General features: G+C 41.8%; 1 protein-coding gene and 1 long non-coding RNA gene across 11 annotated transcripts in view; one reads left to right on the forward strand and one right to left on the reverse strand.

Moving 5' to 3' along the window:
* LOC149915907 (uncharacterized) overlaps positions 1-20,834 on the forward strand; it is a 49,155-nt gene extending 28,321 nt beyond the window's left edge. Inside the window, exon 3 of the long non-coding RNA XR_016471403.1 lies at positions 20,637-20,834. This is a non-coding gene — a long non-coding RNA (uncharacterized LOC149915907). The remainder of the gene's footprint in view (positions 1-20,636) is intronic.
* SGCD (sarcoglycan delta) overlaps positions 1,015-26,194 on the reverse strand; it is a 317,210-nt gene continuing 292,030 nt past the window's right edge. For 9 of the 10 annotated variants that reach the window (XM_090151014.1, XM_090151008.1, XM_090151009.1 and 6 more), the window contains 2 exons: positions 10,922-11,045; positions 1,015-9,217 (listed from right to left, as the gene is read on the reverse strand). In XM_090151014.1, the coding sequence (XP_090007140.1) occupies positions 9,044-9,217; positions 10,922-11,045 (298 nt within the window). In that variant the 3' untranslated portion in view covers positions 1,015-9,043. Of the gene's footprint in view, positions 9,218-9,716; positions 10,344-10,921; positions 11,046-26,194 lie in introns of those variants that run through there. The other variant, XM_090151007.1, reaches the window with a different exon arrangement.

Raw genomic sequence — 26,194 nt, forward strand, 5'->3', positions numbered from 1 at the left:
AAGATGTTTGTGAGGCTTTTTGTTGTTGTTGTTCTTATAAACTGCAAACAGTCCAAAACCCGCAGAGCAAGAGAAGGGCTGTGCATGTCCACCAAACATTCCAGAGTGAACTCATTTGCAACCTGGTAAAAATTGGCTCCTACAAACTGGTGAACACAGAGCCCTACAGCCTGGACCCTGGCAGTGTCTCAGCTGTGATAACCAGGCTCGTACTCCTTGCACTTGGAAGGCATGCACATCTTTTCAGCTGGACTGAATTCTTGCTATTTGTTCAGCTAATGAGCCCCAATCAATGCTCTCATTTACCGACAAAATCCAGGCTGAACAACTTCGTATTTAAAACCCAGCTCCTGCAAAATGTGCTCACAAGTGATTGCATGGCAAGTGCAGAATCTCCCATGAGCATCTGATTAGTTATCCAATTAAAATAAAACTGATGGATCGTTAAAGCAGCACATTGGTCCACAGTGCTGTGGATTTTGGTTTTTTTTTTTATTGTTCTTCTGCAGACAGACTTGAGCTTGTGCTCCTCACACTGTGTGTAGGCAGGGCTTGATCCTGGGTATATGCACCTGTCTACTACCCAAGATGGTAACTCAACTTTCCCCATAATTTCTACCTCTAAAGCATTTTTTTGGAATGAATACATCCAGGGACTTGAGGCTGTGAGACAGATCACTGGTGTGACCCAGCCTGGCACATCACAGACTAAGATCACCAAGTCCAACCACCAACACACTCCCACCGTGCCCACTCAACCATGTCTCCATATCACATCAACCATTTTCCTGAAAACCTCCAGGGATGGCAATTCCAGCACTTCCCTGTGCAACCTGTTCCAATGCATTTCTTCTTTCAGAGAAGAAATTTTTCCTAGTAATATCCAAAATGAGCCTTCCCTGACACAACTTAAGGCCTATGGATATATAGACACATATAGACATACAGATGTCTGAGGTCTAACTCATATTTGTCATGCTCAAGCAAACAAAAATACTCAACAGCTCTTTCCTTCTTAACAATCATTATTTTATTAATATATTTTACAAGATTGCAGTTGAAATCATTTAAATACAAATTTTTTTTTTTTTATACAGAAAGTGTAATAAAGTTAAAATAGTTCCTTGTGTAATTCATAGCATTATTGCAATGCTTACAAAATTTTGCATAGAGTGTGCAAGGATTGATGTTATTTGATACAAAAAAGCTTTATATTTTCCCACACAACCACACACATACATAAATTAAAAAGAAAAAAGCCAAACCAATCTGAATTTCCTAATGAGAATGTGATAAGACTTTAGAATTTGTTTGTCCTGTTTACAATATCAAGATCATTGGTGGTTATCAGAGTAGAGGTCAGACAAGGTATTTAACCATCACAGATGAGAACTGGCATTATCACATGGGTCGTGCCTTTATGCTGCTGCTGTGGTTGCATGGAGTTTTGCTTCAGCACTGAATGTTGTTTTGCTGTTTGGTTTAATTATGTGGAGCATTTGTTGGGTTAACATCAACAACTCTACTGGTGTTTGTGCACAAAGAAATTCAGTAAAATAAGGAGCAGGCAAAAAATAAAATGTAATAGAATGGATCTGAGTCAGATCCAGCAGGTCAACCCCTTCCCTGCACCCAAAGCACTGCACAGTGCAGATCCAGAACAAGTTCTGGCTCATGGCTCAGGAATAGCTCTGATCTAGGGAGAAATCTGGGTGGGAATGCTATCATGGAGCCCTTCTTCCACAAACGTAAGGTGTGATGAGTGCTCAGTTCTGCTTTCTAAGAGGCTCTGCAAGGTCAGGCTTTGTTACTTCTAACTCTGAAAAGCCCCAGAAAGGAAATCCCTGCAGACAGTGCAGCCCCAACCCAGTTCATGGGAACAGCAGAGCTCCAGTGCCCACCCGGCCTCGCTGCAGCTGCTGCCATTGGAGTGAACAAAGAATTCCTAGTGCAGCAACCAACAACCACTGCCCTGACTGCAGCCACACATCACCTATAAAATCATTAGCACTGCTGCTGTGTTTTGTTTTCTGGTGCATCAAGAACAGCACTGACAGTGCACGAGGCCAGGAGGACCCAGGTGAGGCCCAAAGCAGCAGGCTCATGTTCCACGTACCCACAGAACAACCCTGGGAGGAATGCAGTCAGAGTGCTGGGGTGTGTGTGGTGCTTGCAGCTCAGAGTGGGAGAAATAACAGCAACATTCTTTCAATTATAATCCAGCCTTCAATAGAAATAGAGCCACCCACAATTAATTATTCTACTGCTCCACAGCGCGAGCCTGCCTGATGATGTTTCAAGGACTCTGAAGAAATCTTTGAAAGAAAAAAGAAGCTGTGTTGCTTTAGAAAGGGATGATGCATTGAGCTGCATGAGGCTTCAGGAAGCTTTATCTCCTATCAGCAGTTAAGCCTTTCTAATGGGATAACATGAGAGTATGATGCAAGTTAAAATTCTTGCTCCATGCAGAGATGCACACGAGCTGTACTTTGCAGTGGGCCTGTTCCTGCCCATGGCAGAGCTGTTAGAAAGAGTGAGGTTCCATTTGGGATGGACCTGGTGACAGGTTGGCAGTGTCCTTTTTAATCTTAGAAAACAAAGACCTTTTTACTAAGGTCACACGTTGTTACTCCAAGCATTTGGGAACACAGAAAAATAAACCTAAGGGTTTTGCACAAATGTCTTTCAGACATTTACTGGCAGAAAGCTCAGGCCAACTGAATGAGAGATATACACAACTGTGTACTGCTCCATCCTTCCTATTGAGACATCCTTCCTACTTTTTAACACTGGTTAAACCAAACAAACACTCACCCTGTCCATGGAGATGAGTGGCCTCAAAGGAAATCTGGCTTTCCCCTGAGCAGGGAGCCCACTGCCACCCACCCAACCCCAAACCCCAGCTATGGCATGGCAATGAGCTGCAGTGAGGTGAGGCTTTTCCTGGACATGACACCAGGGCTGACTTTCCTGCAGAAATTAACACTTTTAGCAAATCAGCAAGTTAGGGAACTTACTTACTTGCATCTCTGATTTAATGTGACTTGGATGGGAAATCTCAGCAATTCACTATGATTATACTTTCTTCTTTGCTCGGGATATAAATCCCACAGCTTTAAATATCCATCTTTTCCTGTATAAAGAAAGTGCGTCCCTTTACACGTGGGCATGATGCAGTTCAGGTGGCAGGACAAGAGAGTTTTAAATGATAAAGCCTTGGGGCTCTCTGTGCATAACTGTGTGCTCCTCAAGCACAGTAAATTCACAAGCTTTCTAAACACAAGCTACTCACTATAATTTCCATCCGAGCCCCAAGCCATTGTGGTTATTGTGGATGGAAACAACACCTTAGCCATCTCAAGCAGCCCAAGCTGTAAGTGCTTCCATTGACAGTAATTCCACTGTGCACCAGGGAAGATCAAACATAATTGCTACCATATTTAGTGAAATGGACGTTATTAATTTAATGTATAACAGTGTAAACAGACAAAGAAGTTTGCTGCATTAGCATGATTAAGGTGATGTCTCTCGCCATTTCTTCCCTCTCCCTCCTGTCTGCCTTCCATAATGCACTCCACTCCTTCTGAATAATCTCATCAGAGTCACATCAGTGTTCAGCTCTGTTCCAACTGCAGCTGTAGACTTGGCTGCATCAGCTGTGAAAACACTGCAGCTGTTGTGCAGAATTTACCGAAAAGTCCTAAATTCCACCTTAGTGCTGCTGCCCCATGCTTGCTGCTCATTGATTTGGGTCTTTGGAGGTGTGAGGTGGCACTGAGGGCTACAGGCCACCCCGATGCAGAAATACTGCAACTGAAATATTACACAGCTATTTCAGAGCTGATGAAAAAGCTTAGAATGGGGAAAATGGAAATGTTACAGTGACTGCATTCCTCAACAAGAAGGGCAATGAGAATGAAGGCGCTGCTGTGTTCGTTTGAGGAGCACCAATTCCTGATTGCCAGAGCTTGACAGGAGTGCTCCCTGCATTTGCTCAGGTGAGTTCTGGATGATGACATTTGCAAATTTAAAATGTCAGACATTAAAAAAAACAACAACAAAGAAAGACAACAAAAACCATCAGCCAAACAGAACAGCCCCAGATTTTCTTGTTTTTATGGCATGCACTTTATAATGAAATCATTTCAGCACAGCACATTTCTTCACTGAGCAGGGTGACTGTGAATTCCAAGGACTAAAGACCCGGATGGTTTCATGGGAGCATCCTGCTATTGTGTGTGTGTCCTACCAGCATCCCTCATCTGGTGATGCTCGTGTGCACAGCCAGCAACCAACATTTCCTCAGTTGAATTCCACCTTCAGCTCAGGATGATCTCTCTTAATGTTTTGGTTATTTCCTCATGTTTCTCTTTCCAGGTAACCTTACCTTCTGTACACACCTAAAGAATTCCAGGTTATTTCCATTCCTCTCCATGAAGAAAATTAAAGGCTTCCTACTGCTGTATGCTCTCACATGCATCTATGTGATAAACCTGTGTTTTTCCTGCCCGCTTCCAAAAAGCACCATTAAAGTTAATGCATTTCAGGTGTGAGGGCAACCAGAGAAAGGATTGATTTCTGTAATCTTTGGTCTTTTCTCATTGTCTTTTGCAATGTGAAACTTAAAGCCATAACTGCAAATATAAAGAAAAATGTCTTTTGTTGTAAACAAGAAGTGCAGCTAGCCACGTATGTATGTGTGTGTGCATGTATGCTATGACAACAAAAGTTGTCTCTTCTAAGACCACCTGTCATTGCAAACTAGGCATGATGCAAACTGACTGGGTTATTCACAGGTTTCCATAGGAATCACTCCTCAACCTTCAGGTAATTTCTAGGGAGGGTTTTCTTGATTCAGATACTGTTTTGCTGTACTGCAGGTGGGACTGCTAGGTGAATGCCTTAAGCTTTTTTCTTTGTGCATTGTGATACTTGTGATTGAATGAGAAAAAAAAAAAACAAACTCCAGGTGTTCGACAGCATGTGACTGAGAGAAACAAATAGAAATCACTTTGTTTTCTAAACATGTATACCTACAGAGGTCACACACCTATTTTCACAGTTACTGGCCTCCCCTTTTCAATGACTTCCTTTCATTTTAACACATCTTTGTACTCTAAAGCCACCCTTTTCACTGACTACCAGGTAATACATTTCAAAAAAGTTTAGAAGTCAACCAAAACAAAGGTACGTGGAGAACACATGTGGTTGTACCATCAGTATTAGGATCTCTGCTTTTGCTAATGGCAAAATGTTTTCACTTTACACCTGCCCTCCCAACTCATTACAGCAGAAGGGTCATACATGACATATGCATAAGGTCCTGGTGTACAGCTAAACACTGACAGTCAGTACTGAAGTGTGGCATTGAAAGCAAATTGAACAAGGTCCCAAAACCCTGTAAAGTTAAGAGCACAACACATAAAAGCATTTATCTTTATCTGGTTGCCTAAGGGACATTGACACGAGATCGCAGTCTCTTGATCAGCATTTCAGTGTTTGCAATGCACACAGCTGCAATGCAGGATCCCACACGGTGCAGTCAGAGTTCAGCTCCACAGCCACCGCAGCTGCTGGCACTGTTTCCTCTGGTATCAGTGCCCTGAATTCTCACCCATCAGGCTCCTGCCCTATCAGGCCACGAAGTCATTGGCATCTCTTCCATTGGGCTCAGCATGAACAAATTCACCACCCACTCCAGCCTTGCCTTAGTGTTGAGAGGTAAAACTAAACTCTGATTTGAGATAAATGCCATCTCCCCTCATAGCAAATGCTCAATTGAACTAAATTGCAGGCCCAATTCATAAAGAAATACACAAACCCTTCCTTGTTTTTGGCATTTATCAACAGCAGGTAGAGTGTACGTACAAAATTCCAGCCAGGGATGTTCTGACTTGGTTTGCACTCAGGTAAAACCAACCCATACAAGGTAAAGCAATTATGAGTGGTTTCTGGACAAGGCAGGACGAAAACCAAACCTTCATCATCTGCCTCTCACAGCAGATGAGTTAGTCACACCACAACTGTCCCCAGACAACAAACTATGAACTGTGAGGTGGCTGGATGTGTCTGCATGCTGCTTTTTAAACAAAAATGCAATTTTTCCCCTTGATTCTCACAGATGCAATCCTGCTCACCCTGGTTTGCCACTCACTGAACAGCAGAGGATTACTCACATAGCCAACTCAAGAGCAAGCAGCATCATCTGAACTGCAGTCTTAAAACTGAAGTGAGGGTCAGATGGTTTTCAAGTCTTTGCGTGGGTTCAGTCTCTATGCACACAGAAAAATCATTTTACACTTTTAAAAACAGAGACAAAATTGTAGAATATATTGAACTCCTTTATGTAGGCATAATTAAGGTACCCACTGTTCACTTTCTGCAGAAAACAGTAGCAGCACAGAGGTGTAAGGCTGTTCTCTAACAGCTCCCCCACAGACATTCATACCAAAATTAATGTTCTTAAGCAATCTCATGGTCTTCCCAAGTTATGAGGATGCTCATCTCATCCAAGATCCCAGTGGAAAAGACCATCAGGTCAAAGTGAAATTGCTGCAGAGCAGCCCAAGGGTGTTTGAGATGAGGACTGACCACCAGGCACTGGGGATCAGAGTAAGGGATTGGGACACAGAATCCCCACTGGGCCACTCCTTGTGCTCAGCCCCATGCTACCAACTGGCACTGATACCGTCAGGGTAGGGAAAGTTAACCCAACTTATTTTCTGCACAGGGCACACCTCCTGCAGCATGCATCTTCACAACCACTCATGTGCTTGCAAACATGGGATTTGTTTATGAATTGGGCCATGCTTGATACGATGTTTGATCAGTATTAAACAAAACGGGGAAAAAATCTATAGAAAATGTAGGACTATGAATGGGACTTCACTTGTGATCCCAGAGGTAACATACACAGTATTTTGCTATATTTAACGTGGTAAAAAAACCAACAACAGTTATCACTCTTAGTGCCCCTACAGTCTTAATACATTTCATTAATATCTGTTTTAAGTTGCACAACCATTTCCCAAGACACCCTCCTGTCCCTCCCCCCAAATAAACTAGTTTTTATAACAAGATAAATATGATGTGCTTCTCCTTGCTGAGTGCATTGACTTAAGGCATAGGCACAATTCCCCTCTTTGAACAGAGATGGTATAGTCCTGTGTCCCAATACAATTGTTATCCTGGGTGACCCTTTGCATTCGAACATTGACTCAAGATAATAATTACAGGAATAATTCACTAACAAATAATTTGAATTTGTTAATTAATCTGAAAGCATCAGAGAAATATATGTAGATGACTCAATCCTCTTTCAGAAATCAGTTTTATGGGAATGTTGCTTTGTTGGGAAGCAACATCCAATCAAAACGCCATGGATATCTTCCCATTGAGTCCAGCCAGTTTTGGATCAGGCCAGAATCGATGATTTAAGAACAAACCCTGGTACTTTTCAGACCACATGAAAACATGTGGAAATATGATCCAAAGGAAAGGGCTAAATTATTTCAGCACAGATGGGCACAGATCTGCCACGTTTGCACATGAGGCAATATTTTCAGTAGCATCTCAGTGGTATAGAAACCTTGCTGTCCTCATGAGATTTACTGTGACTTGAACCCTTTTGCACTAATTAGTGCATTGGTTTTTAAACAATTTTTACATGCATGTGGATGCAGTTATGGGTCGAAATTAAAAGATCTGGGCTCGTTTCAGTTTTTTTTCCTCAAAAGTTAATCACTGAAAATAATGTCACCAGATCAAATTTATGGTTTATCCTACCTGCAAGTAGCTCCTGGACTTCAGTACAAAAATGTACCCGTGAAGAGATCTGACCACAGAGATTTTGGGGCTGGAATTCTAGAGGAACCAGCATCCAAAGCCTTCACTTTCCAGTAATCTGAATTTGTCAAAATCTTTCCAGAGTCTTAAAAAAATACCTATTTATTTCATTGTCAGTGTCTCTGACATTTGCAACCTCCACAAAATGTATGTGATCTTGGACTGCGTGTCCTGAACAGAAAGAGGACAAAAATTCTAACATAGCACAGATATTATACGTCAAATTCAGATGAATTTCTGTGTTTCTATGGGTTTAACAGGTGATTTTCTTTGTTTCTATAGGTATTGGTGGGCAAGTTCCAAATCTTACACCTTCTCAGGTATCACTTCAAAATTAAAGGTGGTAATAGAGGTTGCGTAGGGTAATCCAGGACACCTGTTAACTAAAGTGATTCAAAATTTTTCTCTTCTAGTCCAATTTTCATAACTTTTTTTCCTATCAAGAACAAATACAATGCTAATTTTGTTAGCACAGAGATGACTTTAGGTTGGGGTTAGAGCTGACGTGTGACGTCTGAATAGCACAAGGCATTCAGTGCAGGTACAGGCAAGAATCAAAGTCCTTCAGAAAGTAATTCAGCAAGAAGATTACAACTTCTCTATTGGCAAAGTGCAACCCATCTCTCCCAACATGGAGCCACGCTTCAGGTGAAAATTAAAGAGTGCAGTTTAACCCCAAGTGTCTTGGATCACTCTAGGCAACCAGTACAGCACATCTGGCTGTTTTGTTTTCCTCATGCCACTGATATAATGGTGCAAAAATAATCAGAGACGCTACTCTCCCTTTAGTATGTTGGTGGGTCTACACTGGTTCCAGGGTCAGCAATCCCATTACTCTTAGAACATGGTCAAAAACAAGGGGTGATCATTAGACTGTACTATTACAGAAAGATCAGGGGAGCATCAAGCCCAATTCAGTAGACTGTACCAGTAAATTTTGGTGTGGGAAAGAGAAATGCTACACAAATGTAACAGGGTCACCCTGGGATTCCTTGTACTGAAACATCATTTTACACAGAGGATATATATAATTATATATATATATATATTTTATATATATATTCACACACACGCGCGCGCACACAAAAAAAGTCTTTGATAGGCTTTCTGTGTTCTAGTAAAAATAGTTGGCAGCTGCAACCTAGGAGACCAGAATTGGCTTTTGTGCTGCCTGCGATGCCCCACTGCAAATTGTCTCTCAAAGGCAGACGCTTGTATTTATCTGGCAGGTGGAGCTAGTGCCTGCCTGAGACAGAAATAACCTCCCATTGGGGCACACACAGAGCTCGTAGATTTTTTGCCTGGACCCTGCAGAAGAGGAAGATCCTTGAGGCAAGTTAGGTAGTTTGATTTTTGCAGAATTCAATGTTATCTGAAGTCGGAGGAGGGGAGAAAGAAAAAAAAGAGAGAGGATTAGTGAAGAGCTGTTATTTTTGATCTTGCATTTAAAGGAGGCCTCCTCTGGACAACTGAGCAGCTATAAAAACTGGGCAGCCAAGCGTGTGAAGCTGGGGAAAGGCTGACATCCATGTCTGTGCATTTACCATGAGACCTCCACTCTTTTTCTGTTTATTTATGTTTTCTTGGCTTATTACTTCCTGGGACACCAGCGTGTGTCCTGCAGCACCCAGCAGTGTGATGGCAGTGCCCTCACTGCTTGGTGGGCAGCACGTTTGGATCACCTCCATGCAATGACGACTCCTCTCCTCTGCTGGGACTTCTGGCACTCTGCTCTCATTTCCAGTCATGTTTGAAGACTCACAGCACTCATTTTTATGTATGCTTTATGTCTACGTGTAACACCTTTATGTATATTATTATTATGTATATTAAAAATTTCTTAAATGCCATAACAGATCTAAATTTCTTCTTATAAAACTGAACATAAAGGGAAATTTTCTAACGTGACTGAGAAGAGCACGCTAAGATAACCTGATGGAGCTCTGGGTGCCCCAGTTCATTGCAGGGGAGTTGGACCAGATGGACTTTAAGGGCTCCTTCCAACTCAAATGATTGTAGGATTCTATAACCTACAGCCCAGAATATTACAGGGCAACTGACACTTTTCTTGTGATTACAGTAAAGATCACTTCTGTTTTAGTATCCAGCCATCTAATTGCCTGAAAGAGCAAAATTAGCATTAAAAAACATGAAGGCAACTGCTTGCAGTCATGAAATGCCTTGAATTTCAATTGCAGTATATTAGTTAAGAGTTTTATTGCTATTTTTGTTTTATTTTGTTTTGTTTTAAACTCCTTGCCAGGGGGATCTGGAGTATCTTAAAATGCAAATGTTTAGAAATAACAGAAATCGCAATAAGAATTTCAATCTGTGAATCACTGAGGACACTTAGATAGGAAAACAGCAGGCCGTACCAGATCTCACATCCTATGGGAAGCCTCCAGTGAGGCTCTCCTTGGGTTCCCATCATCCACATCCTTCAGTGTCTTCCACAGCTGTGGCAGAAGGAGGGGATGAGAACGGGTGTGCACGCTCTCCTGAGACACCAGAAGAGGTTTAACTCAACACCTCTTTTACTTCTGTTCTCTTATCAGCTTTAGTTATTCTCTCTTTCCCTTTAGAAGTTTTCCCACTGCAACACCCCTGTGTCTCCTACTGTTCACATTCTTTCCAAAATGAAAACATCAGCTATAAAAGCTTTTCGGATCAATACGGGTGAATTAAGCTCTTCTCATAGAAAATATGTATGATAAAAGATTTAATTATGTTGGCCACGTAAATCCTGCTTTAAAGTGACAAGGAAACAAAGAATTTAGGAGCTCTGTGTACTTTACTGCTGCATAAATTTGCCTGAACCACAGATGCTATTATCCGAGCACTTTAAAAATAATGAATTAGCCTTCTCCACAGAGTGAGCCTTGTTTGCATATGATATGTTCCATCACTGCTAGCACAACCTCTGCTAGGAAGGCTTCACCAGTGCTTTTAGAATAGAATCATGGTTCTGTGACTTAAAACTTGTTTTTCAAGTCCTAAGTGAACAGAAAGGTTATAAATCTGCAGAGATCTGTAGCTTGGTTTGTGTTTACCAGAAAGCCTGATGCTCTTTGCTTACCTCTCCATCTTTGGATTCCAGCCTGAGCTCTGTCCTGCACGTGGCTTTCAAGCTGCCGGCCTCAGCGTTGATCTCAATGCCCTTTGGAGCCTCCATCACCAGTGCGCGTGTGGGTGACTCCAGTCTGCAAGAGAAAAGGGTCTTACTGAGCCTGGTGGGCTGAGGATTCGCGTGTAACCTCGGGCTGTGGTCTTGAACAGTCTGAGTGCACACTGCAATGCAGCCTGGCACTACCCGAAGTTCAGATTCACAGCTGGTTCAGTCAGCAGAAAGAAAGCACGTGCAACCATAGAATCATAAAGGATGGAACAAACCTGTAAGATCACCTACTCCAACCCCAACCCACTCCCACCATGCCCACTAACCCACATCCCTTAATGTGACGTCCACCTTCTTCCTGAACACCTCCAGGGACGGTGACTCCATCACTTCCCTGGGCAGCCTGTGCTGAAATCTTTCCTAATATCCAGCTGAATGTGGTAAAGAGTCTACAAATCCAATCTGCCAGCATTTCACATCAGCTTCGCTGAGCTGTAAATGCTGGAACGAGAAGTGAGGTGCAATAAAGCTTCCACCATGATTAACTCCCTCATGCAATAGCTCAGATTTGTAACTAATGAATACTAACGGGGGATATTAGCAAAGCAGGATAGCTACACAGAGAGCACAAGCACTTTTCTTCCTCAAAGCACTGCTAAGCAGGAGCAAATTCATTCTCCTGATGCCCTGTAACGTGAAGTATTTAAAGGTTTAGTGACATAAGAAAATGAACAAAAGAAAAAGATGGAAATCCCCCAAGTTCCAGGTCTCTGGTGCTGTGCTCACTTTGCAGTGCTCACAGAAGCACTCTCCCAGTGCTTTGACCCCTCCTAACTGTGGTTATGTGAGGGAGATCTGACAACCCCATTACAGCTCTGGCTAACACAGCCAAACCTTTTAGTTCAGGCAATTGAGGTTAATGCTTTAAGATCTGGAAGTGCAGAGTTCTGTCTGATTATTCATTCATAGGTCCTGTATTGTACTTGTCCCTTCTTTTCTTTATAAAACAGTGTCTCATTACTTTCTGTATTGAAAGTAACAATAAAAAACATTTCTCCCTCTTTGGCAATTCCTCCTTGTTGACTTTATCACAGCTAATTTTCTGTACCATCAGCAAATCTCAACTGTGATCTCGCCAGCTGAAGCCAGAAGGACAACTTGAAGAAAAGATCCTCTGCTTGGGGTGCTTTGGGTGGCGACCACAGTGACAAACCCAAAGCATGAGGATGCACACACCCACCCAGCTGTCCTGGGCAACTTTTAGGATTTGACTGCGTTACTGAAGCAGTACTTTAGCTGCTTCTCTTCTCCTCGTATACAATCATTTGTGCAAGTCATTGTATTCTTAAATGGACTCCTGCTGGTACTGAGACAACATTACAAGAGACTGAGGGGGTTTGGTTGTATTTATTGCAGCCAACAGTTCAATGAAGCAGAGCTCTGTGTGGCACTTTCCAAGTTATGACCTTCCCTCTTGCAGGTGTCTTCACACTGCTGGGTTTCAAACATCTTTCTCTTAAGAGCTCAGACTCATCCATGATTTCCTGGCTGACTCAACTCAATCTAAATCTCAGAGAAGAAGTGAGGCACAGAAGTGAGCACAGCCTCGTGTTTCCCATCCTCTGCACAACCATCCTGAGCTGCTTTTTTTTGCTCTCCAGAGGGAAGTTACATCCCACATAAACCTTGTTCTGATCCCTCTGCTGGTGTCAGCCCGTGGCTGTTCCCTGCACAAGGAACCAAAGGTTAAGGCGGCTGCTGCTACTCATTTTCTTTTTCTTTTTCCTGATTGAATCGCAGATGGCATGGTGGAGAAAAAGCCTGCAAAGAATGATTGACATTAAATAGTGTTACCTCAAATAAGAACCTCTCTGACCTTCCAATTGCAATAACTGCCTTTCCAGAATTCCTTTTTGGTAAAAATAGAGCACAAAGCCCTAGTGCTCTGGCACATGCATTCCGGTGGCTTTCATTATGGTGGGCAAACATACTGCTTGCCCCACATTTTCACTGGGGATTTCTGCCCCTCGCAGCTCTCACCTTTGGTGGCACAGCCCCCAGTGCTGAGGACCTTCCATGTGCACTCAGCCCCAGGATCTGGGCTGTAGGATGTGGGCACACATTGTGTTCCACTGCTGCTGCTCCAGAATCCTCCAGAGGAGGAGCAGATCTGGGGCCAGGAAGATCTTAAGTCACTCTGGCTACATTCACTAGAGGAGATGCCCAATCCCCAGGACAACTGAGCTAATCTGAGGATAAAATAATTCCTGAGAACCATGGCCAGGTGACTCTTCAGCTCTCTGACATCTCAGTGGCTTCAATTTCTTTCACGCCTTGGCTGTTTCAAAACATTTGTTCATCTGTTAATCTTGTAGCTCTTCTGGCCAAGAAGAAATAAACTTTCATCAATAAACACTGATCAGAGACCACAGTGCAAGTGAACTCAGTTACAGCAGCAGCATTCGATTGCTGCCCGTTATGAGAGCAGTCTCCCACTCCCACACCAGTGCTGTACTGGAGAGTGCTAAGGAACAGGGAATTAACAAATAGCTTCCCATGCTGGAGGATCATGGAATCATAGAATCTTAGAAACGTCTGAGTTGAAAGAGACTCTTAAAGGTCATCCAATCTAACTCCCCTGCAGTGAACAGGAGGGGACGTTCTACTTCCAGAACCTCCCTTATGCACACAAGTCCTCATAATATCAAACTGAGCTAAATTCCTGCTTTGAATAAGCAAACAAGCACCGAGAAGTGCTTGTTTGTCCCCCAGTTTTATTCTCTTTTCATATCTAACACAGGGCATGAGTTGTCCTCCATCCTCCAACCAGTGGAATCCTACAGGCACAAGAACAGTATCTTCAAAACACTGATGAAGCCTCATGTAATTTTATACATATCCTGATCCCCGCAGAGCTCTTGCACCACGGAGGTCCTTCTCAAGCACCTCCTGGTAGCCCATGGCACCAGCACACAACACTGAGGTTCTGCTCTTTGCAGAACCACGCGTCTTTCTTAACATCAGCTGAGCCAAATCGACTTCTTTTTCTCCTAAATGACTGGCTCAGACAGTTGCAATCTTGCTGACATGCTGAATTAACTGAACCCCATCCCTTTAATGTTAGAAGTATCATTTTGAAGCCCAGAGCTTTTTTTTTTTTTTTTTTTTAAAAGAACCTTAAATTAACAGCAACAGGCAGCTCTTCCAGATACGAGAATCGCGTGCTTGCAGCTCATGTGGATTTGCATTTGTACTGTGAGTGCAGAATTTTATTCTTCTCACTCTCTTACATCTGTTTGACAGTGGTATCTCCTGTCTGCATGGGACATTTGTCCCAGTTTGTGCTACCGAAAGCAAGGACAAAAAGGTCCTGATAAAATTGTCTTTGGCATTAGAGGGGTATGTGATCGCAAGGGGCTTAATTTGATTATTTTCTGTTTCCTGAATGAATCCCTGAGACATCTGTCTTTAAATCAGGAGCTGAAAAATCCATGCAAAGCCCCAGAAAGGAGTTGAGGAGTTTATGCTCTAGGAGCTTTGAGAAATGTTTACCGAATACTTTCATTTGAAGCAAGCGTTTAAGAGACACTCTGCTTTTAAACCTAATTCTGCCTTCCAGAGCAGAACCAATTTGAAGACTAATAATGAAAGACAATGATTTAGCGATGAACAGATAATTTGTTCAAAATCAACATTTGTTTTTCAGTAGGGTACTCTGGAGCTTTCAGCAGGATTCACATCTCCCAGCTAGGTGTAAGCCCGTACTTACAGCCGTAGGCTGCAAAGGTGCATGAATATAGATTGTTTCATTATTTGCTCCTGCTCTTGAATTTCCATCTCACCAATTGGCACATAAGCTCTTTTTTATTGACCACAGGTGCTGCTTATTTTTGCTCCACTGTCTTGAGGACCTCTCTGACACAGCTATGCAAGTAGAGGAACCTTAAATTAATGGCAACAGGCTGTTGCTCTGCTATGCAGAGTTGCACCGATTTCCAAACTTGATGAATTCACAACTGAGATAAAATGATCCTGCCACTGCCAGAAAGTTGCTCCTATCCTACCTACAGCCTCTTGTCTGGGTGATGACCATGGAAACCTTTCTTGTAGCTCCCAGGTTGCCAAGCAAGCCAAAATTTTTCAAAGAATGCAACTAATGGGATTTTCACAACTACTGAAGAAGCCTCAGATCCACTTAGTACACCAGGTGTTGGGTACTTCTGAAAATCCCATTGAGTACCTAAATACCATAGCAAATCTGACCCTTAATCGTACTTAGTTCTGCAACAGAGGTAATAGCACTTCTGAGCTCCACAGGGAGAATGGAAAGGTAAATAGATGAGCGGATGTGAAGCAGTTACATACTGTAATAACTGAGGTCACGTAAGTACCATAGCCAAAGATGGATGGCAAATAGATAACTGATGTTCCCAAAACTCCAGAAGCTCTTACCTTCATTAAAAATACCGTTCCTCCCACTGAGCACACACAGCCTGCACAGCAATGTGCAAGGCGATGAATGCAAAGGGAGCCTTTCTCCAGCTCACCATGCTTAATGGACAGTGCTAAATGTGTCTCCTAAGCCCTTTTACTCAAACCTACCACCAAAGCACTCTGATTTTAAAGAGCTGTAATGGCATATGTGCATCCCACAGTGAAGCCCACTCCTGCTACTGCTGGAAATCCTGTGTTCCTGGGAGCAATCTAGACAGCAAAAGTTTTGATGCCATTCCTCCTTGGTTTTGAAAACTTCAGAAATAATTTGAAGGAGGTCAGCACTTGGGTCTGCACTGCGGTTCTGGTGAAATTCATTGGGAAGATCATTACTTACCCAGACTTCTAGTTTTCATTTCCTTCACCATAAACAGCCACATTAATCACCCCAGCAGCATGGATTATAGTTCCTTCTTCTCCCCTTCCTCAACCCCTCTGGAATAATCCATCTTTTGCCTTACTATTATGAATGGATTTGGGAATTTGGGGAGGAAAGGATATACCAGATGTCAGGGCAGTACCACCAGCAGGTAGGGGCTGCTGATGTCCTTCCAATAAAACTGATATCATTTCCTTAAAATAATAAAGGTCGATGTGAATAATTCCTGGGGAAAATACTTGTCAGAGTTCAGCACCAGTGCAAACAAGACTTGCCATTCAATGGTAAAATACAAGGAATGGCCTCGAGCTTCAGAAGTTCTTGTTCCCAACATGAGATTTTTCTGCATTAGGCACAAACTTCATTTGCAGTGTGGAAATGGAAAGAGAAGTTTGCTCTCAGGAGGTGAGGAGCATATGATGCAGCAGTGTGGTAACATGAGCTAATTTAATTTTGCTTAGAAACCTCTGGACTGAGAATAGAGCATGTATTACTGCAGCTGTAGCCCATTATTTCTAATGACTCTAATTATTTCTTACGGTATCCATCTGACCAGCTATAAGATTTCACATTGAGCATAAAATTAGCCAATGTTACCACTGTGCCTGCTTACATCTCATACAATTGGTAAATTATGCTAGCAAGTAAATGTAGAGCTCCATCAATTTGCTGGTAATGAACCAGTATCTCAGGTTGAAATTTGCTTTCAGTATTAAGTCTCTTGTTCCAATGAAATCAATGGGATCACCCATTCCCAGTGACTTATACTTCTGACTCCATTATTTGTGTTATCTTACATAAATCTATTTATAGAATAAAACACAATGATTTACTACTCATTAATTGGAAGGTAATTAGCTTTTACTGAACAGCAAAGAAACCGTGCTTAATTTCCATTTCCAGAATGCTTTTAAACTTTTCTTTTTAACTGCCTTACATGTGTTCAGAGTGGAGCAGAAAGTTTGGGAGGAGGAACAAGGACTGGGACTCATCTGGTCAAAACCTTCGCTGAAGTTCAGCCAAATTCTTGTAATCTTATAATGAGCAAAAGGCTCTGTCATGAGCAATCCCCATCTGCCCTACATTTCTTTCCTACTGGAAGGGACTGCTATTTCAGGAGAACAAAATAAGCTGAAGTATGGCAATGGCAATGACATAGAGCTTAAGGTAAAAACAGAAAAAGAGCAAAAGAACCTAATAATAATAAAAAAGAGACTTGGCCTCAGACTGAGAGTTTAAAATAAAAACAGTAAAACAAAATCTCTCATTCCTAATCAAGATACCAAAATTTTGAGTAACTATGTTGTCACGTATGGCACAGCACAAAAGCAGCAAGCACTCTGAAGGCTTACAGAAGATATCATCTCTAATAATAAGATATGTATCCCCGTTATTTATTCCCTAGCATTGACATAAACCTTGTTTGCAATTACATTTTAATGAAGCACTCCAATTACTGTTTGAATGAGGACATCTGATTACAGTCTCAATCAACATAAATAAATCTTCCTTATGAAAGGTTTCCAGGGTATTTTCTATAGCAACATTAATTACAGAAGTAAACAAGGATATATGATTATCACAGCACCCAATTGTAAATTCTAGCTATAGCTGTAAATATTCCTTAGTTTGACAGCCTGTATCATGATACAGTTTCCAGAGTCTATGCTGCAAATCTGTTAAATGACAATTTCAATGCAGCCATACTCTGAAATAGATTTTTATAGCCATATCTAATTCCTAATAAGATCTAGATTCTTTGAGCTATCACCCACAAACTATGGTTAATTCCTAAGGAAAATCCAATTAAATTTGTCAGAGATCTGACAGGATCAGAGGTCTAATGATGCTTTATTGGAAATTACAGTTTTCTAATTGAGCCAGAGATAAGTGTGGTTCAAATGGCAAGGAGGGCAACAACTTTAGTTCTCCGTATTTGGACAACAGAGATGCTAAAGAGATTTTGTACAAAGCTGAGTGAAGAGAGAGAAAGAATGGATAAAATAATGTGAATTACCCTTATGTATAAATTATGGATGAAAATTAGTATTTCCTTAGATTATAATGCTGGATGAACAGTCCTGCTTGGGATCTGCAGGTGCTGCATTCCCTGATGAATGAATGTGTGTGGGGAACAATCCTCCCCTTTTGCCAGCCTACATCTATCAGTTCTGACCATTTCCCTCTGCAGTAACAGGAGCAGTTTGAAACCATTATAAAACAGGTCAAAGCCAGCATTAGGAAGATGCTTAGCTAATGTTGAAAGATTCGAATGAGTCTAGATAAATGAGATAAATGAGAAACCAAAGGAGTCTGAAAGTGTGGCTCACGGGAGCCCACTGCTGTGTATTCAGAGCACTAAAAGCAATAAAACCAGAAAAACACGGAGGAGTCAAAATACAATTGTGAATTCTTTGTGAATATTTATCAAGCCAAAGCATGGGAATTGCTGAAGGGGATGAATGAGCTGTAGTTACGTCAGTTATCCTAAATGTTTTGTTTTTTTTTTTAATTATTTTTTAAAGTCATCTCTGGAATGGTATACAGGAAGAAGAACATAGCATTTAGAGGACAAAAAGAGACCAAATGGAAAAGATCAAATTACTCTAGAGAGAAAGATGTAGTGTGTAATACTATTGAGATCTGGTTTCATCATGAACTGGAGAAGTGGTGAAGGGTAGAGACTGTCAAAGAACAAAGTACGAGATTAATGTTTTACGAAGCAGAGGTATGGCTGAGAAAATTAAAATCATCTGGATAATTAAAAAATGCTGTTGCTTATAAATCAAGGAAGGAAATTATCATAGAAATTGGGAGAAGTCAAAAACGATGTGTGGTAAATACAGAAGCAGTTTAAGATGATGATGATGTGTTTTAGGGCCAGGGAAGGGACTGAGGGATGCAAAATGAATCGTTCCTGTTTTAGTGATGACGGCAGCGATGCTCTCCTCACCCGGTGGGCTGTGAGCAGATTGGTCTCGCTCCGAATCCCCACTGTGCCTGACAGACGTGAGCAGAGAGCTGTCTGCAGGATTCCCTCCGTCCTGCCGTGCTCAATCTTTCAGCCTTAATTGATGAGCTCCGACATCCAGAACTGTTACAGGGCCAAGTGGTGGGAAACTGCTGCAAAGCCAGGGCACCAGCAGAATCAGAGAATCAAAGAGGTTGGAAAAGACCACTGAGATCAGCAAGTCCAACCTCAACCCACCCCCACTGCCACATCTCCACAGTTCTGGAACACCTCCGGGGAAGGTGACCCCACCACCTCCCTGGGCAGCCTGTGCCAACATTTAACCACTTTTCCAGAGAAGAAATTTCTCCTGAAAATGGAGTGGCCAGGGCAGCATCCAGAGCAGCACAATCCCGTGGGTGCTGATGCCAGAGGCACAGTGCCTGTTTCTCAAGGGAGAGGAGCTACCAGTTGGGAGCACAGGAGTGATTAATAAAATCACAGCAGTTGTAGGTGGGACTGAGGAGATCCAGCCAGGCTACAGCCCTATTTATTAATATAATTCATGCCAGGAATCAACCATAGGAAACACCATGAGATAAAAAAGCAGAGAATCTGCTTTGGTTAGAGGAAAGGCAAGGGACGAATGCCTTTTCTTCTAGAACGATAAAAGAGAAATAGTAAATGACATTATCACTGAGTGGTTGAGTAAGACCTGGTAACGAAACCACTGCTACTGATGGCACTAGCTGGAACTTTACAGACTCTCATTTCCATCACAGACATCTCACAACCAAATGTCTCTTGGCACAGCTTTACACACCCTGAGTCAAAGCTAGCCAAGTAATGGTCTTGGGCTGGCAGTTCCTTCACGCAGGCTTGTTAACTGCATTGTGTTAATTGTATGCAGTTTCTCTGTGCTCCCAGCAGGAGCAAGTGACAGTCTCAGGAGCTAGATGTGCCCCAGCTACCACATAAAGCACCATCTTCTGTGTGTTGGCCATACCTCATTTTACTGCAGTAAGTTACATAAGAAAACAAATTGAAACAAAACAAATTCCTCCTCCTGTTGAGTGCATTAATGAGAACACTCATTTCACACATGGAGAAAAATAATTACTTTTTATGTTACTATAATTGCCTAAACCAGAAATGCATTTTCCAGAAACAAAGGTTGGGCTGGTGTAAGTTTCTAATTACAGGTTGAAAGCTTCTAATTAAATGGCATTAATTGGAAGAAACCTTTTCAGCTAGAATTACAGAAGAGGCTGGTAAGATCGGGTATAATATTGATGCACTGTTATCAAGCCAGGAGTGAAATAAAGAAATAGAAACAGCATGGTAGCTCCTCAAGCCACTGGCATAGCTTGCTGCCTAGTAGCAGGATGTGTAGAGGCACACTGGCCTCAGACCTCCCATCTGTAGCTGTGAGGCGAGCAACACAGCATCAACCCAGTCCTATAACACCCTACAGGGTTACACTAAGTTGGCTCTGGTCAATGTGAATGGGCATAAGCATTGCAATAGCTTTTGGAGCATGTCACAAAATTTATGTTGGCTTCTGGATGGTTGTAGGAGGACAAATACCACCAGAGCTGGTGTAAAATTAGAAAATCCAATGGAAAGAAAGGACTTGTGTTAGATAAAACTCACTAGATTGACACATTAAGTATTTATGAACCTAACATACATCGTGCTCTACTTCAGGGTGACTTCCATGTGTAGTGAAGGCAGCAAAATATCACTGAATCAATCTTGGCCAATTCTCCACTACTTTGAATGCTTGCTCTTTTGTCCTACTTCAGAAGACTGAAGAAGCAATTGTTTGTTTTTTAATCTCTTTTTTTTTCCAGGGTGTTGCATAATCCCTCTGAGCAGACCTGCATGTGGTCACTGGCAGGGAAATCACTTTCTCATGATAATCCAAAGTACGTGGATGATACTGGCAGGGGTGCAGTGCTATGCAAATACTGCACTCATTATCATCAGTGGTTTGCATGAATTCTTCTACATCAAAACTGCTTTATGAAGAGAAGAAAGGTTGCTGCAGATTTCCATTAAAAATTCTTTTTTGAAGTCTCTCTATCATAGAATTTTTTACTTGCCACTTGGTCAGACATAATGAAAAGGATCAGGCAGATTAAAATCTTATGTGGACAGTGAACGGGCTCAGACCACAGTGCTTTCTACAGTGATGCTTTACTTTTTCACTGCCTCCATGATTTATTCTGTTCCTTATAAAAAGATTGAACTTCATAGTAAGTAACTTACAATGAAGAAAAATGGAGATACCAAAAGTAGGAAGGATTTGAAACGGTAGAATACCTGCTGGAAAAAAGGTATGTCTGTATGCATCACATACTTGGTGGTGGTATCCCTTGAAAGCATGCAGTGAATACTGTAAGTGGATTTGAAGAGCTTATTTAGCATGACAAATTGGCTACAACCTGGTGGCTATTTCTGAAAATGCATTTATAGACCTTCTGACACTGATACTCCTATGGTATATCCATTCATTGTACAATCAATTTATAATGATTCCACCAAATTAAATCTTTATTAACAATTTTATTGACTCTAGCTTTGACTTTCGGTCCCCCCTTTAATTAACTGCAGTAATGAGACAAGCAATGTCCAATGTAACAAGTGACCAAACATTTTGTTTTAAACCTGCAGTTTATTCCAAGCAACTTGACAAAAAGTGAAGGCTGAACTGCTATTTGCTAAATGTCAATTTTCACACTCTGCTGAACCCTTTCTGAAGCTTGTCAACCACAAATCTGCAGTCATTTTCCCCCCTCTGATCAGAGCTATATAGAGCACCTAGCAGGTTTTTTGTTTTTATGCAGAAGTACCGTTTGCTGTCCTCTGTATACTTCATAAAATGGCAAATAGGCATAATTGTGTATCTAAAGGGATGATATGCCAAAGTTGTGGCCTCTTTCACAATTTACACCAGGAATGAAGTTTTATGTCTGCATGCATAAGGTCTCAGCAAAACTCCTCAGATTACTTCACAGGAATACTGAACCATCCAGCTTTCTAGTGTGCTGGGCTTCTGCTCAAGAACTAGGGAGCTATTTCACCCGTCCTGAGTCCCAGCAGATGGTTCATTCTCAGGCTTGCTCAGTGATTAGAGGTGCTCCTCATATCTGCAGGAGAAATTCCATGCCTTGCTGTCTGGCAGACACAAAGCAGCCCCACAGTCATGAGCATCCACACCCTTCCCTGTACTGGCAACCATGACCATGCATAGAGACACAGGACTTGGCTGTAGTGAAAAGAAATAACTATTACTAGCTTAATACCATTGTGAACCAGTTCACCCAACTTCTCACATATTGCTGTTTAATAAAGTTAGGAAAGCAAAGTGACAGAATAAACTGCCTAAGTCAGGATACTGACTGATGTGGATTAATGGGCATGGTAGGGATAGCAAAGCAGTTGGACTTGATGATCTTTGTGGTCTTTTCCAACCTTAAAAATCTATCATTCTATACCACCACTGAACAGAACAATAACCAGTATCTCAAGCATGATTTCCAGTTTATAACAGCCTAGAAGTTAGTTGCTTATTCCTGTATCAAAACTAGCTAATCTGACAGCTGTCTTCGAGAAAAACAATTTTTCATGAGTATCCACTGATCTTTGATTGCTCTTCACATTATAGCTCTGGTTCACATCCTGTTTTGATAATTTGGAAATTTTTCCTCTGTACAATCTATAACACTCAACAGAGAATACAAATACATGAAAAGTGAACACTTTCTCAGGAGGAGTATCAAGAAAAAGTCAAGATTCCTGAGGACAGAGGAGGAAAGCAGGGACCAGCACTCTGTGGGGCCAGTTTCTGAGCTGCTACTGTTTGGGCACAGAGGAGTTAGCAGGGCAATGGGAGGGACGGGAGATATTTGAAATAGTTTTTCCTCCCAGTTCTTTGAAAATCTTCAAGTCATTTGAGATTTACAGCTCATTTCTTGTTTTCAAAGAAAAATAGGTTGGGAAATGGTGCAGAGAAGAAAACAAACGGATCATGGAGGTGGGTGGAGAGAAGAATGAACTAGAGATAGAAACAGATCAGGCAATTAAAGAAAGCCAATTTGCTGTAGAAGAGAGTACAGAGATGTCTCCAAAGGGACTACTTTAATTCTGAGAAGAGGATGTTTTGCAAATTCTAAGTGTCAATTTATCTTTAGCTAAAAATGAAACTGATTTCTGTTTATCTTTTGCATATAATCACTCCTGAGTACGACATGCATTTCAAGGTACAGTTTGGCAATTTTTCAAGAGAGATACGCTGGACAGTATTTTTCTTAACTGGGAGACAGGCTGAACCTAGTGGCAGCAATTCAGTTGCTGGACTAGATGATCTTAGCAGTCTTTTCCAACCTTAGTGATTCTATGATTCCCAATGGGAGACGACCATAATAGCATGAATGCAGAGAAGCAACACCCCTGCCCTTCTCCATCTGTAACACATGGATACTGGGTGCTGCTTTGGGTGCACATCTGAAGAAGCTGCTATCCTTGCTCTTGATTCTTCCTCTGCCAGCATCCATGCTGTAAATTACTGATCCTTGTTTTAATGTATAAAAAACAGTCCTCTTGCTTCTTGGCTCAACACAGCAAAAAAGAGAAAGCATTCAACATTTCTTGACTTCCATGAAGCTCCTTCAATCCTTTCTTGGGCAAGTCCACATTTTCACACTCATAACCTCTCTTATATGACTTTTTTTTTTCATGTAATAGAAAGAATCACAGCTGCTAGCAGAGCAGGTCAAGCAGAGATTAAATGAAATAGATTAATAAAAATGAACTCAGCATCCCTTAGTGTCATAATCTCTTCCTAGAAGAATTTTTTAGCAGGGAATTTTCATTTCCTTCTACTCTACTTTGTTTTCTGAAAAAGAGAGGCAGGACTGGCTTTGTGGTTGAAGCACTGGAGTTCCATTTCCATCCCTGTGATGAACTGCCTTTGTGACCCTCGGTGAGCACACTCAGTGATGCCTGGGGTTACTGCAGTATAAGAGCAGTGGGGATGGCTCAGCACAGCCCAGGAGTAATACATCCTCCTCTCCAAAACAGAGAAATTGTACAGGCAATTCCTTGTTGGTGATTTCTCCAAGTGCCCAAGACAACTCATTTGAAAACTTTCTCATGGAAACTGCCACTTCCACTGCAGAGCATGGCCCTAAGCCACTGCCTCTACCAGGAGCTTCACCAGATGGTCTCATGTGGTGGGAATGGCCCCAGGTACAGAGACATAGCCTGACTGACTTCCTAAGTACTGCCTTTAAAAGAGTCAATAGAGTTTCCTTGGAAACATAACAAGGGAAAGGCAATTGGATTCCAAACCTTAAAAACAACTTTAATTCTTTTGTCTGGCCCAAAAATACCCAGAAGAAATGTGCAAAAGAAGAAATAAATCATGGTCATTTAACCACTGTCAAAAACAACAGTCAAAACTGTAAGGTGTGGAGTTCTGTTTTTTTTCCTCTCCAGAATTCTTTGTTTCTTCTCAATTGCCTGCACTCTCATGGTATCTCTCAGCAGTCAAATTAACCCTACATATTGATTGCATGCTTGGTAGGCAGCAGGAGAGAAAACAAACCAGGCAAGAACTTAATATCTGTTTGAGTTCCTTGAGCACACGTGGAATATGGACAGTCTTTCATGGCAGTCACCACTCTGCTAAAGCTTTTCTAGTGAAATTACTACTGTTGTTTCCATGAGTGTCAGTAAGCAAACACTGCCAGGAACAAGGTAGGGTGTGCTTCTATCCTTCCTCGCAGAAGATATGATAGATGTCTTCTACCAGCAGAAAGTGTCACACCAATAAGTTTCCAAACGTTACTTGCTTCCCATAGACAAAGAAGTTTTACCGGCTGAAGTTGGCACACTGCATCCCTCACACTGGAACATGCATGGTTCAGCATTTCTTTCAACACCCTATGCATCAGCAGGCAGGATCATTAATTCCTACTCCAGAATAGTGAATCCAGTCCTCATGTGATGGCCCCAAGGAAATGAGGACTTCTGAGTCCACTCCATGCACCATAAGGAAAAGCCACATTTATCACTGGACCTTCCAAACCAAATCAGTACCACAGCCCACTTACTACCATTACCCAGAATACTGAAATGAGTCAACTACTTGTTTGGACACTAAATATCAAGGCTGCAGAACAGAGCTCAAAGAAATCTGATAGAGATATAAACACAGATACTGAACTGCTGAGTCAAGGAAGGATCTGGTCAGAAAATAGCAGGGAGTGTGATAATTGAGATTTTCTTTCCTGTGTTTCAAGAAGAAATGTGTGACATCTGCAGTTATTCACATGCTATAGTATGGGCAGTCTGAGGGGCAGTGCTGACTGGGGCCCATCACAGGTTGGGGAATTGCTATGGGTTGGTGCCAACTTCACGTATTTGGAGAGCTTCCCAAAATTGACAGATAGACACAAGTGTTTCCTCTGTTCAGTTTTAGTGTCAGCTCTGGCAGAAATCCCCATTGCTGACTGTCTGTGGATGGACACAAATTCCTTTACATAATAAGCCTTTCAGAAAGATATCTGAAATATTTAAAATAATTGGGCCATTAGAAAAGATTGAGGGTTTACAAATACGTTTACACACCTGCTGGCTGGTATTTAAGAGTCTGATGTAGCATCTTCCTGTACCCAATGCACATGAACTGCACATAGTTATATCTTCGTGTAGTATTTGCTGCTCGACTTCCCGGCCCAAGTGATTTTCATTCTGATGTAATTTACATATGTTCTGATTTTCAGTTGACCCTGTGTGGAGCCTAGAGTTGGACTCAATGATTCTTATATGTCCCTTCCAACTCAAGATGTTCTATACCACATCAGTGCTCAAGGGGAAGGAACCTATGTAATTCCCAGACTCAATCAGCTCCAGCAATGGGGCACTGAGGCTCCATCACACAATTCTTTCAATAGAAGAAGGAAACAGCTTCCCCTACAAAACTTGGCCACTGCTAAAGAATTACTTTGCTATCCCTCAGATACTAAATTCACCACAGTCCCCCTCCTTGCACCAATTCCCACAGTCCTCACTTTTTTCCTGTTTATTATTGTAGAGTAAGCCACCAGGTATAAACAACATTTACTGTCACCCTAAATACAAGCATTTGGAATTCTCAGCAGTAAGAGAAGTATCCAGTACCTGAGATGCATCCCTGGGGACCCTGCAGGGTCTGGCAGCATGCAGCTCCCCATTGGGTTTGCAGAGAAAAGCCTGGAGCAGGTTTCATCCAGCGCTAGTGATACTGACTACTCTCAGTATGTTCCCATAGATGACAGTGTATAGAATATCCATCTGTTATAAAGGATATCCTTCTATAAGGCAATCACATCCTAACAGTCATGCTGCTTTAACTGTACTGCTC

Source organism: Phasianus colchicus, chromosome 15, assembly GCF_987193195.1.
Source record: "Phasianus colchicus chromosome 15, bPhaCol1.hap1.1, whole genome shotgun sequence".
NCBI lineage: Eukaryota > Metazoa > Chordata > Aves > Galliformes > Phasianidae > Phasianus > Phasianus colchicus.